We start from the raw sequence: 17,345 nt of genomic DNA on the forward strand, positions 1-17,345 counted from the left end.
TTTTTTTTTTCATCTGTAAAAGACTTTCATTTTATGCATGCTTGAATTTTTTGTGTTGAATGGAAATTTTTGGATATTGAATTGAATCAGTATGCTAATGTTGAATTTTTAATAAATTCATTTTATTTTAAATAGAACTGAACTAAATTCAATTCAATTTACTTATTAATTCAATGCGGTCTATAAAATTAAAAATTTTAATTAATTCAATTTTGATAATTTAATTCGATTTGATTTTAACTGAGTATTAATTTATAGTACCCTGCAATGATAGACCCAGGCTGACCCAGTAAATAACAATTTATGAGAAGGCATTATTAAAAAATAAAAAAAAATCATCTCAAACCTTTCGTTCTATTAATAGATTTTCCCAATTTTTCTTTTCAATTTAGCCTTAGTAACGTAAAAGATTTTCCAATTTAATCTTGTAATTTTTTTTTATGTAGAATAGGAAAGATATTCTTTATTAACGAAAAATAGAGTATAAAAAAAGTAAAGTATAAAGCAATATATTATATTTATGTATAAATTAAATTAACTATTTATATAAAAATAATACAAAGATTTAAAAAATCAAATAGTATTAACAAAACATGTAGATTCGCTAATAAACGGGCTGCGCACTTCACTTTTTAACTTAATAAACTTTTATGAGTTTTATCAGATAATCTCATAGAGTACTCTTGAAAAAAAAAAGACTCGCTAACAAAGACACATAATAATTCCATTAAAAAGAATAAAATCATACATTCAATACCTATTGATATATCAATAAAATAGGTCTGAGAGCTTATGCACTCAATATTAATTAATAATGATAAGTGTAAGGAGATATGCTCAAAATTCATTTTAAATAGACACAAATTTGAAAGTTATTAAAACAAATAAAAAAAAAAAACTAGTAGAAAAAGATTAGAAGGAGTTACCCCTTGTGAAAATATTCACTAGTGGCCATCCAAAGAGGATATCAAAGGAAGGAAGAAAAGAATAGAATAAATGATGAAAAAGATGGAGAGGAATTTTTAGAGAAGGCAGTCTCTGAAAAAAAAAAAAGTAAACGACTTATTTATTTTCTGCACTTTTTAATCATGTAAACTTTTAACAAATCAAAACCACAGTTCTTTTGAACATGGCCTTTGTTGTATAACTACATAACAAAACATAGTTATGAAAGAAGATGAAGTATGAAGTGATTTAAATAAATATATTAAGAAATTTTAGAAATGGCCGTTTATGATTTTGCTCACGTTGCTTAGTTGCTCTTGGATTGTGAGGCTTGTTTATTCTTTTTTCGATCTTCGGCTTTTGTGAACTGAAGCTTGTTTACTGTGATCTCTGTTTCAATTACAAGGCAGAGTGCGAGGAAAAAGTGGGGAGAGAATGCCATCTGCTTTATGGAGTAGGCTCTTCTAAATCAGTTATCATTCCCCGTTTGGGCCATTTTTGACTATTGATTTATACACATATTTTTGCGCCATCTTTGAATATTGATTTATATATTAGAGAGAGAGAGAGAGAGAGAGAGAGAGAGAGAGAGAGGGATGAACCTAACATAAATTTGGTCAATGAATGTTTAGTTTAACCACTGATATAGAATAGATGTTTTCCAAAGAGAGAAGTAATATGATCATTTCCCTCGGAGACTAAAATGGGAGGGTAGGAATAGCCAAAAAGAAATTTACTTGTACAACACTGTAAAATCTGAGATGTGAAACACCTGGGGGCCTTCAATTCAGATTTGGACTTTTACAGGAGGAAGGTATTTTTCTTGGATTTGTGACATTTTAGCATCAACAATTAGTTCTCCCTCAGCTTCTCCCAACTGGAAAATAATAGCCGCAGAAGAGAACAGAAAATTGCCTTTATGCAAGATATTATGAAGTTGCAACAGGAAGAAGGCCAGCACCATGGATATAACAGTCGGAAAAACAGACTTATAAGGTGTCGAGGGTACCGTCCCACCTGTGCCAGAACACTCATGTTATTGCAACCAAGTTGAGAGGCATGTACGCGGTGGGAATCAGGCATGTCCTCAACTTTCACCAAAATGATTTCCAACCGTTTAAAAATAAAAATGGAAGAAATCATCTTTTCAATCAGCATATTAGGCCTTATACCAAATGTTGATTATTCATTATATATATATATATATATATATATATATATATATATATATATATATATATATATTAATTTGATGGATTAATGCAGATATATCACTGGGGAAAGAAAGTACTCACAGGGAAAAGCAAATCTAAAGCTTCCCAGGCTGCATGACGAACAGCTCTGGTGGGATACATTGGACCACCAGGAGAAGTAAAGCTATACAAACATGCTCTTAGTCTTGTACTTGTGGTCATTCTCAGTTCCATGCCTGCAGAAATTCATCATAATACCGTCTTCAGAACGCTATCAAGTATACAAAAGTGCTAGCAAATAAAAATCTCAGCTCTTTCTAGTTAAGTAGTACTACCTTGGAGAACTTTAATTTGAGAGAGGTAATGCAATAGAACTGGTTCCACCTTCAGCTTTTGAAGCTGACCATTTAAGGAATTCCAACGTCATTAGAACATGCAAATAGAAGCATATGTCTGACTACAAAGAACAAAGAAAAATATGAAATTTCAATAATAAAATATGTATAGCCTAAAATTGAATATACCTGGTCTGCAAGTTCAATCACAAAGAAGTCCACTGGACCACCAACCAAGAAAGCATTTGGAAAAACAGGAAACCGCTTTAAGAAGATTTCAAGTTTGTAGTCTGCACAAAACAAGATACCATAATTAAGTAAATGACCATGCAGTTTGTTGTTGAATATTGAATATTTCAAAGTATTAAGGCTTACCTAAGTTGTAAAAAAGTAAGAATCTTGAAAGTAGAAGAAACAGATCTCGCTGGGCCTGAATTAATTAAAGATGGACAAAAATCAGATCAAGGATAGTTTTCACATGCTTGCCAGCTAAATGATGGCTCCAGAGTTCAAAACATATTTTTAAAATATAGAGTATCAACAGCAGACCAAAACTATTCAAAGCAAAATAATTGCTTTTTAAGACAGAGAGAAGCAGTGACTGCCGAACCTGCACTGGAATTTTATTCAAGCGCTTAGGCTCTAGTGCAACTTCCTTCAGGAGATACTGAAACCAATAGAAGGGCAAAACTAAAGTAATGGGCAAAAAAAAAAAAAAAAAAAAGAAAAAAAAAATTTAAGAAGTTATATCAAGTTGTATGGGTGTCATTATATCATTGAAAGGCCTCTTACCTGAAAAAGGGCTTGAAAATGCCTAGTGTTCGTTTGGATGTCAATCCTGAAAACAGGTATTAAACAAAAAATTATCACATTTTACATCATTGTTATACATATGTAAATTGATAATGAAATATACACGTAAATATACATGCAATTGTCTCCAACCACAAGGTAAAATGCAAAATTGTAGCTTACTCTATCTTGCAACACATTAAGCCACTTAGAAATGTGCTTGGTTTGATAACCAGATATTCATCAACCAGAAGGAAGGACAGAATACATTGACTTATTACTCCCTTTAGGAAAAATTCTACAGATAACAAGCTATGAACAGTTTGATTTTAATCTCATTTCTCACATGGATCCTAATAGAACCGAAAAAATGATACATATAGCCAATCCCAACTAATTTGGGATTAAGGCATAGTTGTTCTCACATTGAATTGATTTCATAAGGGTGACCAAAACCTAATTCATCCTGAAAGAAGAAGAAAATGGAAAGAGATGTGCAAAATAAAAATAACTTTGAACCTTATGATGGCCAATTTCATAACTAGAGTTTTTTTTTTCCCAAATCCAGTGCAAGAAAAAGTCAGTTTCATTCCTGTAATGTATTGATAAGCATAATCTAAGAGTGCTGCTGATACTCAATTGCAATTCAATCAAAAGCCATTAGTGACTCCTAAGGAGCTGCAAAAGCACTATCAATCTACAAAAGATTGCCAATATTCATACCAGAAAACATTTGTAGCACCTTGAACAAGAGCAGATGAGTAACGTATAAGTACTTCAGTACTATCAAGATGGGCTTCAAATAGCTGCAGAAGGAACAAGTACTGATCAGGAATCATAGGACCTTAGAAAGCGGATCAAGACTTATAATTTACTACACAATTTTAATAGTAGAAATAGATGCCATTGGTACATTATTAACATAAAAAACCATAACAAGGCCTGAAATCATATTCATAGAAGCAACCTTTCATATGAAAACCTCGACAGAAGATAATAACGTTATATCTGAACTACAAAGGCATTGAATAAAATTTTCCTAGTTATTACATAAAATAAATCCAATGGAAACTGAATGGGGGAAGTTAAAGAGGTGAATTCAATTGGTAAAAACTATTTGTTCATTTTCCAAGAAAAATAACAGCCTTCAGAAACCAAATCCAAACCTAAGAACAGAAATTTATTAGAGTCCAAAATATGTAACAGGGGATAGAGCTGAGACATACGACAAGACACTAATAACTTATAGTTTGTAATAACATACATATAGAAACACATATACACACGATTTTTCTAACTGAGTGCAATATTGCATTCGTTAAAAGTCATTAAATATGCTTATTTATTATTAATTTTGCACTAGAAATTACCAATATTACATAGAAATGCGTAATATTTCATCGAAAATGGTGCAATACTACATAGAAATTATAATTTTGTATCAATAACATAACAAATTATAATTTCTATGTAGTATTGCACCATTTTCGATGAAATATTACGCATTTCTATGTAATATTGGTAATTTCTAGTGCAAAATTAATAATAAATCAGCATATTTAATGACCCTTAACAAGTGCAATGTAGCACTCATTAGAAAATCCGTAAAATATATATATATATATATATATATATATATATATATATATATATATAGAGAGAGAGAGAGAGAGAGAGAGAGAGAGAGAGAGAGAGAGAGAGAGAGAGAGAGAGACTGAAAACAGCCTACCTGGATAAATCAAGAATCTCAACTGGAAACCTAAAACATGACCACATAGCACAAAATCAAACAGTAATTTTTGTCTACTTTCTGTATCCTATCTTCAGGTATAGACTATTGGTCAACTTGGGTTAATAGCACTTGTGTGAATCCAGATGATAGTTAAATACGTTAGTTTGAAGACTGCATTTCCAGGTCAGTGAAAGGTTCTATCTCGGAATGAAGCTAAATTTCCCAGTAAAAATCATGTAATGAGTACATTATTTTTTAAAAAAACTTGTTCACCACCGTTTTCCCCAAAAGAAAATAAAAGAAAAGATCAAATTAAAGCAAGTTGCATCGATGATTATTACATTGCCCAACTGAACCTTCCAACAGTTGCACATGATAATTCAAGAATCCAACTACCACCACAAAATATTTTTAACATAATAATTCTGTGTATTGTGACATTCTCAATTTCTCATACAAGTGCTAACAGCCAGCAAGGTTCCTATTCTTGCATTGTCTTAGTAGCCAAGCTATTCATTCTCATTCCTTAACAACAATGTGGCAGCATAAAAGGCTGATAATAATAAATATTTCCTTTCACCCTGGAATCCAGATGTGGAGATTATCTTTTTTTCTAGCAAATGAGGAAAGGGATACCAGGCATCTGGTACTAGAGAATGTCCAAAGAAATCACAAAAGGCACAGTCATGCATGCTAACTTGAACAATTTGAACAATTATTGCCGTAGCAATCCTACTTTTCAATTCTGGCCAATCTGAACAGTCAAAATACAAGCTACTAGAGCCTACACCTATTTTGCCAGTTCAGAGCTCCTATAAGTTCAATTTCAACAAAGAAGTAACAAATAACAAGTCAATAGTCTTCTCCTCATAACATGAGATAAAGTAGAAAAGTAGCTTTCCTGCAGGCTTTCAAGTTCCATTCAACAGATAGTTTTAATTTCCTAAAAGAAAAATATAAGAACTATATGACACTCAAAACAATACAGTTCCATATCTATGCCTACCATTACTGCAAGATTCTACAAGTACCAGGAGGTTAACAGCAATAGAAAAGAAAAGAAAAAGGAAAAAACAAAAACAAAAGAAATGCTAATCTGGCATACCCATTTATGGAACAGAAGAGAGAAAATATGTGATGCAAATGATTGGCTCCAAAGTTGGACAATTAAATCAAGGATTCGTTTTCCGCTCTCTGGCACCCTAACATAATAATCAGCAAGAACATTGTAAAAGCATAATTGACCATCAACACCATCCTCTGCAGGAGAAATTGTATCTTCTTCCGTGCTGAGAATTATATCTGTGTTCAATTTCAATACAAAAAAATGAGAACCCTATAACGGTGGAAGATTAGATAATAGCCACATCTTACACGTAGCACCTGCCATTGATAATGCAACACCTCGCTGATTATAAGACTCAAATCTTTATGACAGATCAAAAAGTCATTTTCAAGAAACTAATATCAACTACTAATTTTAAATCCATATCAACTCTTCTTCTTCTTCTTCTTCTTCTTCTTCTTTTACATCGGAAAATAAAATATCAAATTCCTCTACTTCAACTAATACCATCTAACAACCAACAAGTAACCTTTACAATTGCAAACATGCAATTCTGTTAGCTTCTAGATTCTAACCCTATACTGTTTTTCCAAATAATGACCAAAAAAAAGAAAAAAACAAACGAGTGTTTGACAGAATCAACTCACCCCTTGCTCGGTCATCAACTTCCAAAGCTATGTCAGCAAACAACTCTTGCAACAAGTTGCGTCTCTGCGATGCAGAAGCTAGAGCCTGCAACAAAATTTAAAATTCTAATAATTAACGGACCAATCAAAGCATGTAATTTTGGATCAAATCAGGTTTTATATATATATATATATATATTTCAATTCATTTTCAAGCTCAAAAAGCATGAAAAAGAAAAATTCATGATGCAAACGAAACAATATCTGGAGAAACAATATCTCAAAGAAAAGAGGATAACAATTAGCTACTGTTATAGTTTAATTAACTACCATTATTTAATTAATTATCGTTTTTTCCCCTCGAGACGGACATTTAAATAACGAAATACGATTTTTCCTGAATTGGCCCGCCAGCTTTAATAAAAACGAAATAAAATATTCAGAAATCCACCAATCAAATTTCCCTGTTTCCCTTACATATAATTATTCTGGAGAAACAAACGGAAAATAAAGGAATAAGAGTTAGAGAAACGCACCCGTTGTAGCTTTTTCTCGATTTCTAGAGTAAGAGCATTGAGATAAGATGAACTGGGAACCGTTGAAGAAGCTTTTTCCATTTTTGTCATTGATTTGATTATTGAAAACTCATAAGAGAAAATATCACAGCCTTAACATCGACGCAACCACAGATTGAGATCAGCTTTACTTCGCAATATATAGGCATGAAGCTTGAAAAGACGAGAGAACAAAGAATCCAATCAAATCGAGAAACGGCAAATTTTCTCCAGCAACACTACTGTTTGAAATTTGGATCATTTACCATTAAAAAAACGTTAGCTTAAAATTAAAAAAAAAAAAAGTTTGACTTTTATTATTCTGTTTTGTTATTATATTATTATAGATACTTATAAAGTAACCAAAGGGATTGGCTTTGTGGTCGACGTGGCGTAGGTGGAAAGATACATAATAGCTACTCATTTTTTACGGTAACACGTGTGTCTCACGTGGACACTCGAGAATGGATCCATGGATCATGTGGAGAAAGAAGTGATTAAATTACAGGTCGAGGACAAAAGGAAAAGAACGGGAACTCAATAATGGAGTGTGATTGGGTTGTTTGGATAAACGGAACACAGCACCATGCTCTTGGATATGAACAATTGTTATTAGGCATGTGACACTTGTTTGTGGACCATAGACACCCGTTGTATGAGGCCCACCGCATACTAAGAAGTCCGTTTACCTTCAAACAATGGGAAAAATGCGTGCAACTGAAAATATTTTTCCAATGTTTTAAATTTTAATTATTTTTATTTGTTTATTTTGATATTTCACCTTCAAACATTACGTTTTATGATTACCATTTGTTTTTAGTACTTTTAGGTATAGTCTTACTGAAAAGGAACGTTTCGATTGATTTTGATAGGAAATCTAAAATATAAATTAAAATTTTTTTATTTAAAAAAAATTGATTTTCAATTTAAACTTTTATAATTTTTTTTATAAATAAAATATCCATAATTAAAATCATTAACAAGTTTAATAGTATTCTTATTTTTATATAATCTTCATACATAATTTATATATATAGTGAAATCTCGAATATATTTGAATTAAAGCTTATTAATAATGTAAATTAAACTGTTAATTGATTAAAATAAATAGATTTAAATTTACTAAAATTTATATATGCCTTTAAAATTTAATGATAAATATCAAATGAAAAGATATAGGATGACATTTGAGAAAATTTTGATCGCTTAGAGGCATCTAGAAAATCGATTTTGGTTCAACTCAGTTTTGATTTTGATTTTTAATTTTGCTTCAACTTAATTAGGTTTTAATATCAATTCAATTTAGTTTCAACTTTTTTTTAAAAAAGAAAACTTGGATTTTATTTTAATTCTCTCCTAATTTAGTTTCAATTCAATTTTAATTTCAGATTCGATTTTTTATTTTTTAGTTTTTATTTAGTTTCGAATTTGTTACTTGGCCAAGATCGCTCAGAAAAAAGAACAATTATGATTTGATTTGAAACTGTGAACCATTGATTGACTCTAAATTTTGATTTTGATCAAGTTGATTTTAGTTTCAAAATCAGAATACTTTATTAAAAATTGAGTTAAATTTTAAATGTAAAAAAAATGTGAAAATAATGTAAAAATTTAATCGTAAAAACTCGGATTTTATTTTAATTCTCTCTTAATTTGGTTTCAATTTAATTTTAATTTCAGTTTCGATTTTTAATTTTTTTAGTTTTTATCCAGTTTCGAATTTGTTGCTTGATTCAATCCGATTTTTATTTTTATTTATTTCGTTTTTACTTCAACACATTTCTATTTTTTATTACGATTTTGGTTTAATCTAATTCCAATTTAACTTTTAATTCTAATTTAACTCAATTTCAGTTATGATATTATAATTCCACTTTTAATTCTAATTTAACTCAATTTCAGTTACGATTTTTATTTTTATTTATTTCTTTTTTACTTCAACACATTTCTCATTTTTTATTACGATCTTGGTTTTATCTAATTCCAATTTAACTTTTAATTCTAATTTAACTCAATTTAACTTTTAATTCTAATTCTAATTTAACTTTTAATTCTAATTCCGAGCCAACAAGTCAATTTGAACGTTTAAATTATGATTTAAAAACTAATGCAAATGATTGATTGGGTTTAATTGAGTCGGTCTCGAATTTAATCCGGTTCGTGGCTAGGATCCTGATGGGGACCAAGATCGCTAGGAAAAAGGATAATCAAATCGATTTTAGTTCCAAAATTAGAATACTTTATTAAAAATTGAGTTAAATTTTAAATGCAAAAAAAATGTACAAATAATGTAAAAATTTAATTGTTAAATCAGCACTTTTACCAAAATATCTCTGCTCCTCTAAAACCACGTGGCAATTAATTGCCACGATTTTCACTTCACACACTACGAAAACCCATGACCGACAAATATTTTCACGGCGTCATAAGTTTGCGTGGGTTCCACTTCCGCAAATTTGAATGAATAACTTTGACAAAAAAATTTGAATGAATAAATTTAATAATTATTAAATTAAATATTTATATTTAAATTTATATATTTTTTAATTAATTATATATATATATATATATATATTTAAAAAGTTGTTAAATTAATTTTCATATTATTTTGAATTTATATTAAATGCATCCAATTTACATACAGTGGCCATGGATGTGTGCTTGTCGGTTGATTGCTCTCTGCTGCTGGATGCGTGTTGCAACAGATGTTTAGTGGTGGTAGTCTTTAAAAACTTCTTCAAATGAGGACTTTAACATTGACACCCATGCAATCTCATCTCTTCTCCGGTGGGCGTCGACACGATAGTTTTATTCTACTACAATTGTTTACTCTGCCACTTATGGTCTGTCTGCGTTGAAGCCGTCTCGTGTCTCTTCTCCACTTACAGATTCTGTTTGCATTGAGCGTTTGGTGTGCCATGAGTATACTGTAACTTTGCACTTAGTAATTAAAAATGGATTTTATGCAATTTCTTTCAAATCGTACATATGGTTTGAATTTGTTTTTAATGGTTGCTATAAAATCAGTTAAAATTAAAAGTTACAAAGTTGATAAATGAGATTTTTTCTGTGTTGGGTATTCATTGTGAGAATTGCCTGTTTGATTTAATATGGAAGCTAAGCCCAGTTTGCCAATTTTTTTTTTTTTTTAAAAAGCAAAGTTTACTTGCTTTATTATCAAATAAAATTACTTTATTTTATGATTTAATAAAATTTTAAAATTCATTTCTTGTGATTTTTATAAACTGATTTTTTTTATAAAATTATTAATTACAAAAATTTATTAAGACAATGCCAAACAGACCTAATAATTTTTAGAATTTAATTCTTCTTTTTTTTTTTTTTCCTCAAGCCAAACCATACAAAATATAAATTTTGTGCTTTCTTTCAACCAAACAAGCCCTGATTTCTCAAGCTGAATCACTTCTTAAGAAAGCTACATTAGATTATAGGAATCTAGCTCAATGACACCTGAGAATATTTCAAGTTTGCTGGCTAACAAAATTGCTTATCACTGGCTAGTGCTACAGCCACGAGAACTGATTTGCAACACCTTACAAGAGCTTTTCCATCTACACAATTCGATATCTTACAATTCCACCATTAACACAGAATTGCTGTCATTGCAACGTGCAAATTAGTCCTAATGAGCTCGACTTTACGCCTCAGACATACTTGTGTACACAATCTATAATGACATGATGCAATCACACAGCGGAATTCAAGCACACCAAGTAGTTAAGACCTCCGACCTTACGGGCATTGCAGCCAAGGCGAAAATTAAACACGGATGATTTCACTGGCAAAAGCAACCGGAAAGAACATAAAGCATGCAATTCATATAACCAAAGCAAACACCAAAAGATCATTCTGGCACACTAAACTGGCACAAAATAGTTAAAAGTTCTATATCTTCTAAAAGTGCACTAGGCAAACGAAATCCAAACATCCAAACTAAAGTTCATTTCAACAAACACATCGCTTTCAGAACAACCTAGTTAGAAGACGCATATATTAGGCGCAAACAAGCACAAAGAATCGTTTTAATATAACCACTTACGAAGGATCTTATAAATCTTCCACCACCATTTCCTCGACGGTCTACAGTCGACAAGTACCCAAACAACAAATCAAAGATAAGAAGAATTGCCAATTACAGTAATTTCAAAATTCTCCCAGAAAATTAGATTCTATTACTTCAGACAAAGATGCCAATTACAGTAATTTCAAATTTAATCTCTAGAAAAACCAGATCTAAAGAAAAGATCTACAATCCCATACACTAAAATCCTAAAACCCCCGCCAGAAAACAAACAGACAAAACCTAACCCCCAAAACCATACAGAGTCCTTCCCTGCCTCTTGAGCGCATAAACCACATCCATCGCAGTAACTGTCTTTCTCCTGGCATGCTCAGTATAAGTCACAGCATCACGGATCACGTTCTCCAAGAAGATCTTCAGGACTCCACGAGTTTCCTCATAGATCAAGCCACTGATCCTCTTCACACCACCTCTGCGAGCCAAACGACGAATTGCAGGCTTGGTGATGCCTTGAATATTATCTCTTAGGACCTTCCTGTGCCTCTTGGCTCCTCCCTTTCCCAAACCCTTGCCTCCCTTTCCACGACCCGACATTTTCCCGGAACGACTTCGAAGATTTTCTTTTGAGGGATTCTCGGATAGAAAAGTTTTGATGATAAATTATTGGACATGCTCCATGCGAGGCTTTTGGGTATTTATGGAGTGGATTGGGAGGTTTTCGAATAGGCGGGCGATGATTAGAACCGTTGGATTTGGGATTTAATCGACGGTTATGAATGATTTTGAGAGTTGTGCCTCGGATTGTTCTTTTTGAGCACTGGCAATTTTTATGTTCTAGCGCTGTTTGCTAATGATCGTTGGATTTTATGCTTATGGACGGTCATGATTGTCGATCCGCGTGATTGGACAAAATTATATGTGAACCGTGGATTACATGCGAACGAATGGCTAGAATGGTCGATCCGTGTGAAATGCAAACGTCAGGTATCAACCGTTGATAAGTTTGCAATCGACGGTGAGAAGTTAGTTTTAGGGGGGGATGTTACTCGGATTCTGTTTGTTTTTTTGCGTGTAATCTTCGCTCTTCATAGGGCAGTTATAACTTTCGCTTGATTTGAAGTTATAAATTTTTTATAAAATAAATCTTATTTTCTTATTTTGTAAATAACAACCATCTACTTTTATTTTTTTAACAAAATTACCATCTAGTGACTTATTAAAACCTAATATAATTATTAAAAAATAATATAATTAAAAAATAACTAATCTAATAATATTAATAATGATCTGTTTGGATGGGTTGAAAAAATAATAATTAATAAAATAATAAAAAAGGAAAATGGCAAATAGAATTATAATAAAAATTTTTCATTTTTAAGAAAAGTTCAATTAATAGGCAGAAGGAGAGGAGTGATGAATATTTTTTATAATTAGAAATAGGTAAATAAATGATAAATTTAAGGGTTATTTAAATAAAGTTTAGTTATAATTTTGATTTTTCACTTCTTATCTTTCTTTACACTTAAATTTGAGTGTTAAAAAAAAATTGAGGATCAATGGAGAATAAAGTTTATTATTATTTACTTTTATTCACTCTTGCCCTTAATATATTTGATTTTGATTAGTATTTTTATCTCAATTCTAAAAATAATTCTAATAATATTAAGTTAAAATTTATTAACTAAAGTAACTTTTAAAATATTATTTACTGTTTTCTTCTTTAATTATTCCATTTTTTAATACAAATTTTCTAAACTTTAGTTTTTTTTTTTTTAAATCTCCTGATAGATTTTTAAGATTATTTTTATTAATAATTTCATTTTTATAAGTTATTTCATTTTCATCTCTAATTTCATTTTATTTTTTAAAATTTTTAAATTTTAATTTCCTTTAAAAGAATTTAAAACTAATGATATAGATTTCTAGATAAGGATAAAAATTATCATTTTATGCTTTAATTGAAAAGAAAATTATCATTTTATCCTTCAATATGGCAATCAAGGCCTCTTGCAATTAAAGAAATTAATATACGACAGCTTCAAAAATTTAAAATTAACTTTAATTTCAAATAAAAAATTTTGAATTATAAAAAGAAACACTTTTTACGAAGCATTCTCATGAAGCTTGTTGGTGAGATTACAATAAACAAAGGCCAGAATTATTGTGACAGCTTTCACTATGTTTGAATAGAGGAAAAATAAGGAAAAAATATTAAGAAGAAAATAACTTTATTTTTTATTATTTTATATTTAGTTGAGAAGAAAATAAGGAGGAAAATAAATTTTGAGAGAAAATAATTTTTAGAGTCTATTTTTATTTTCTTTCCAAATTAAAAAGAAAGTATAGAAAATAATTAAAAATTACAAATATATCCCTACATTTATAGTTCTTGGAATATTAAAACCAAAATCTAAGTGCATAAACATGCAGAAAATATAACCTAACTTGCATCACATAGCCACTTATATAATCACATTATATTATAAACGAATTATATACTATAGTGTCTTGATTTTATTGAGTTTAGAGTATATTTAGTATGCAGTACCCTATATCATTTATCATATTGATATCTCTATCGATCTCAAATGAATATCTTGAGTTCATAATTATGTTTTTAAACATAGTTGTCCGGTCAATGAACATAAACTAACGTGATAATTCGCAATAATCTTCCTCTTCTCCCGATTCTTTCAATCCCAAATCAACTCATTTTTTTTAAAATGCCCAGTAGACTTAATCTTACAGGATCCTTTGGTAACACTCTAATATAGCGATCATTGAACTAAGCTTCAAGAAACAAATAGGAGTTGTGAGGGTACATATTGAGAAAGACTAGTCTTAATCTTTAAGGTCTCACACAATGACAAGTAGACTCTTAATCTTTAAGGTTTCACACAATGACAAGTAGAAATCACAACTTGCATTTCCTTTATTGGTCACTAGCACATGTGGTATGAATCACATGCTACAATATTTTCTCTTTCCCATGAAGCATATGTCAAAATATCGTACAGGTGATAGTTCAAGCACACTCAATGCTTAACTTTAAATTCCCTTACTCTACTCTTAATTTTATTAGAACTCGCGTCTGAAATCTTTAAACAAATAACATGACTCAATCATGTATAGTCAATGCAATTAATTACAATGACACTCTTCCTCATTTTGAGCTCTTCAACATTATCACTCAAATAATGCAACTTATAATTGTCTTATCTCTATATGCCACTTAGCTAATAGAGTTGGCTGCCTGTGTGAGAAGACTAATCCTTTTATCTGTTTGATATATTCGACTTTAAATTGATGCACTTAACAATTAACATATATACGTAAGTGTATATTTTCACAACTAATGTAACAAGGAATCAAATAACATTAATTATAATACTGTCATACAAGTGAATATCTTTTCACAAACTCTTGATAAAAGTAAGTACATTAAATTTTACATAAACCCCTTGACTTAACATGCCTATAAAAAGATTTTTTAGGAATAGGCTTGGTAAATGGATGTACTATCATTTCTTGTGTATAAATGCACTTAATATTCACTTCATTCTATGTAACCATGTCTCTGACAAAATTATATTTTATATATATGTGTTTGGTTTTTCTATGATACTTAGGATCTTTAGTATAGGCTATTGTTGCTTGACTGTCACAGTATAATGTCATAGGTTCTACAGTAGTATCAAACACACCTAAGTGAATGAGAAATCGTTTTAACCAAATAGCTTCCTGTACAACAGCTGAGAATGCTACAAATTTTGCTTCCATAGTAGACAAAGTTATACAAGATTGCTTTTTACTACTCCATGATGTAGCACCCTCATCTAGTAAGAAAATAAATCTCGAGGTAGATTTTCTCTCATCTCAATTACCTTCCCAATCAGCATTAATATAGCCTCTCAGTTGTAAACTTTTTCCTCGATAACATAGTGAGTAATCAACTGTGCCTTAAGACAATTTGAGAAGCCATAAACAAAAAATATTTAATATTGTTTAATTAGTTAACTATAATAAAAAAAATAGAACATAGGTTAAAACCTCACTAGACTTTGCAATCCCAACTTGAGAACAAGAAGAAAAGAGGAAGAGAAGAGAAAAATTTTGAGGCTTGGCAATTGAATTTAGGTTAGTAAAACTTCTTTATTTATTATTTCAAATGCATATGTGATGGTTTGGGAAAGTGGGGCTTTAGATTTTAATGAAAAAAAAACATGGATGAGAGAGAAACTAAAAAATTTTTTTGACTAGTGAAAAGAATGAATGATGAATTAATTAAATGAGAGAGAAGGAGTTAAAAAAAGTAGTTTTTTGATTGATTATTAGTTTTTTAGTTTTAATATTTAGTAATATAAACATATTATAATTAGAAATGTATAAATGACATGTTTGACCTATTTGAAAGAGGAGATATAGATTTAAAACTTTCATGAAGAACATCACCCCAAATTATGACATTAACCCATTCAAATTATTGAGATTGAGGTGATCCAAAAATGAGAATACACTTAAGACAATAAAGGATTTTTTATGAAGAAGTTTTGTCAAATCTTTGAAAATGACCAAAACCAACAAGTTGAATGACCAAAATGTGGTATGTGAGTGAAGTTAGAGTTCCATACTAGTAAGCCTTAAAAAAAGTCTATTTAAAATCTCACAATGCATGATTTGTATTTAATTTTCATGTTTAGCCAAATCTTGAATAAATGTTAACTAAAATGGACTAAAACTATTAACTAGTTTTAATATTTACTAAATGTTTTAATACTTTATAGAAAATGCCACTTTTAGATACCTCAATATAATGTCACAAGTTTTATAGTAGTATCAAAACACACCCAAGTGAATCGTTTTAACCAAACAACTTCTTGTACAATAGTATAGAATGCTATAAATTTTGCTTCCATAGTAGACAAAGCTATACAAGATTGCTTTTTACTACTCCATGATGTAGCCCCATCATTTAGAAAGAAAACAAATCGTAAGGTGAATTTTCTCTCATCTAAATCTCCTTCCCACTCAACATTGGTATAACCTCTCAGTTCCAATTTTTTCCTTGATAACATAGTGAGCAATCAACTATGCCTTTAAGATACCTCAGTATCCTCTTCACTGCTTTCTAGTGCGCTTGTCCTAGGTGAGACTGATATCTACTCACCATGGCAACTGTATAGTAAATGTCTGGCCTTGTACACATTATTATATATATAAGACTTCCAACTGCACTCGCATAAGGAACATTCTTCATTTTCTCACTTTCTTGTGGAGTCTTACAACATAACTTATGGCTTAAAACCTTGCCTTTGAAATGGGAGTATCTATTGGGTTTACAATCTTGCATATGAAATCGCTCAAGAATTTTCTTGATGTATGATTCTTAAGTAAGAGATAGTAACCTTTTAGAGCGATCTCTTGAAATATTAACACTAATGATATATGCAGCCTCACCCATATCTTTCATCTCAAAATTAGATGACAACCATCCTTTAATAGAATTGAGCTATTATTATGTCATCTACATACAAGGATAAGATTAAAAATTTGTCATTAAATCTTTTGGTATCTACACAACGATCTTCATCAATCATAATGAAAACATATGACATAATTACCTTATGAAATCTAATATAGCATTGCTTTAAAGATTGTTTTAGACCATAAATCAACCTCAAAAGCCAACACACTTTATGCTTTTGGTTTTCTTTTATAAAACCTATAGGCTGTTGCATATAGATCTCCTCTTATAGTTTTCCATTGAGAAAAAGTAGTTTTTATATCCATTTGATATAATTTAAGGTCCAAATTAGCCATAATAGCTAAAATTAATCTTATCGAGGTAAAACATACAACTGGTGAAAAAGCTTCTTTATAATCCATCCCTTCCTGTTGTGTATATCCCTTAGCTACTAGATGAGCTTTGTATCTTTCGATACTTCCATAAGCTTTATGCTTAATTTTGAAACCCATTTGTTCCCACTATCCTTATGTCCCATTGGTAAATCTACTAGTTCCCAAACCTGGTTTAATTTCATATATTCCATATCTTCTTCC

General features: G+C 30.4%; 2 protein-coding genes across 3 annotated transcripts; both read right to left on the reverse strand.

Annotated features, from left to right (window-relative positions):
- Positions 1-1,557: 1,557 nt before the first annotated feature.
- On the reverse strand, positions 1,558-7,538 carry LOC110645515 (uncharacterized). Of its 2 annotated transcripts, XM_021798716.2 has the most exons (11): positions 7,226-7,538; positions 6,711-6,795; positions 6,103-6,299; positions 3,989-4,071; positions 3,266-3,311; positions 3,084-3,140; positions 2,849-2,903; positions 2,663-2,763; positions 2,474-2,537; positions 2,241-2,374; positions 1,558-1,962 (listed from the first exon to the last, which is right to left on the reverse strand). In XM_021798716.2, the coding sequence occupies exons 1-11, from the start codon at positions 7,313-7,315 to the stop codon at positions 1,798-1,800; spliced, it is 1,077 nt and encodes a 358-aa protein (XP_021654408.1). In that variant the 5' UTR covers positions 7,316-7,538; the 3' UTR covers positions 1,558-1,797. The 2 variants fall into 2 exon arrangements, with proteins under 2 accessions (XP_021654408.1, XP_058004288.1); XM_058148305.1 differs by lacking the exon at positions 3,084-3,140.
- Positions 7,539-11,413: 3,875 nt separating this feature from the next.
- On the reverse strand, positions 11,414-11,959 carry LOC110645517 (histone H4). The gene has a single exon (XM_021798718.2). It carries the CDS (start codon positions 11,877-11,879, stop codon positions 11,568-11,570), a length of 312 nt encoding a protein of 103 aa, XP_021654410.1. The 5' UTR covers positions 11,880-11,959; the 3' UTR covers positions 11,414-11,567.
- Positions 11,960-17,345: the final 5,386 nt, after the last annotated feature.

Source organism: Hevea brasiliensis, chromosome 6, assembly GCF_030052815.1.
Source record: "Hevea brasiliensis isolate MT/VB/25A 57/8 chromosome 6, ASM3005281v1, whole genome shotgun sequence".
NCBI classification, from domain to species: domain Eukaryota; kingdom Viridiplantae; phylum Streptophyta; class Magnoliopsida; order Malpighiales; family Euphorbiaceae; genus Hevea; species Hevea brasiliensis.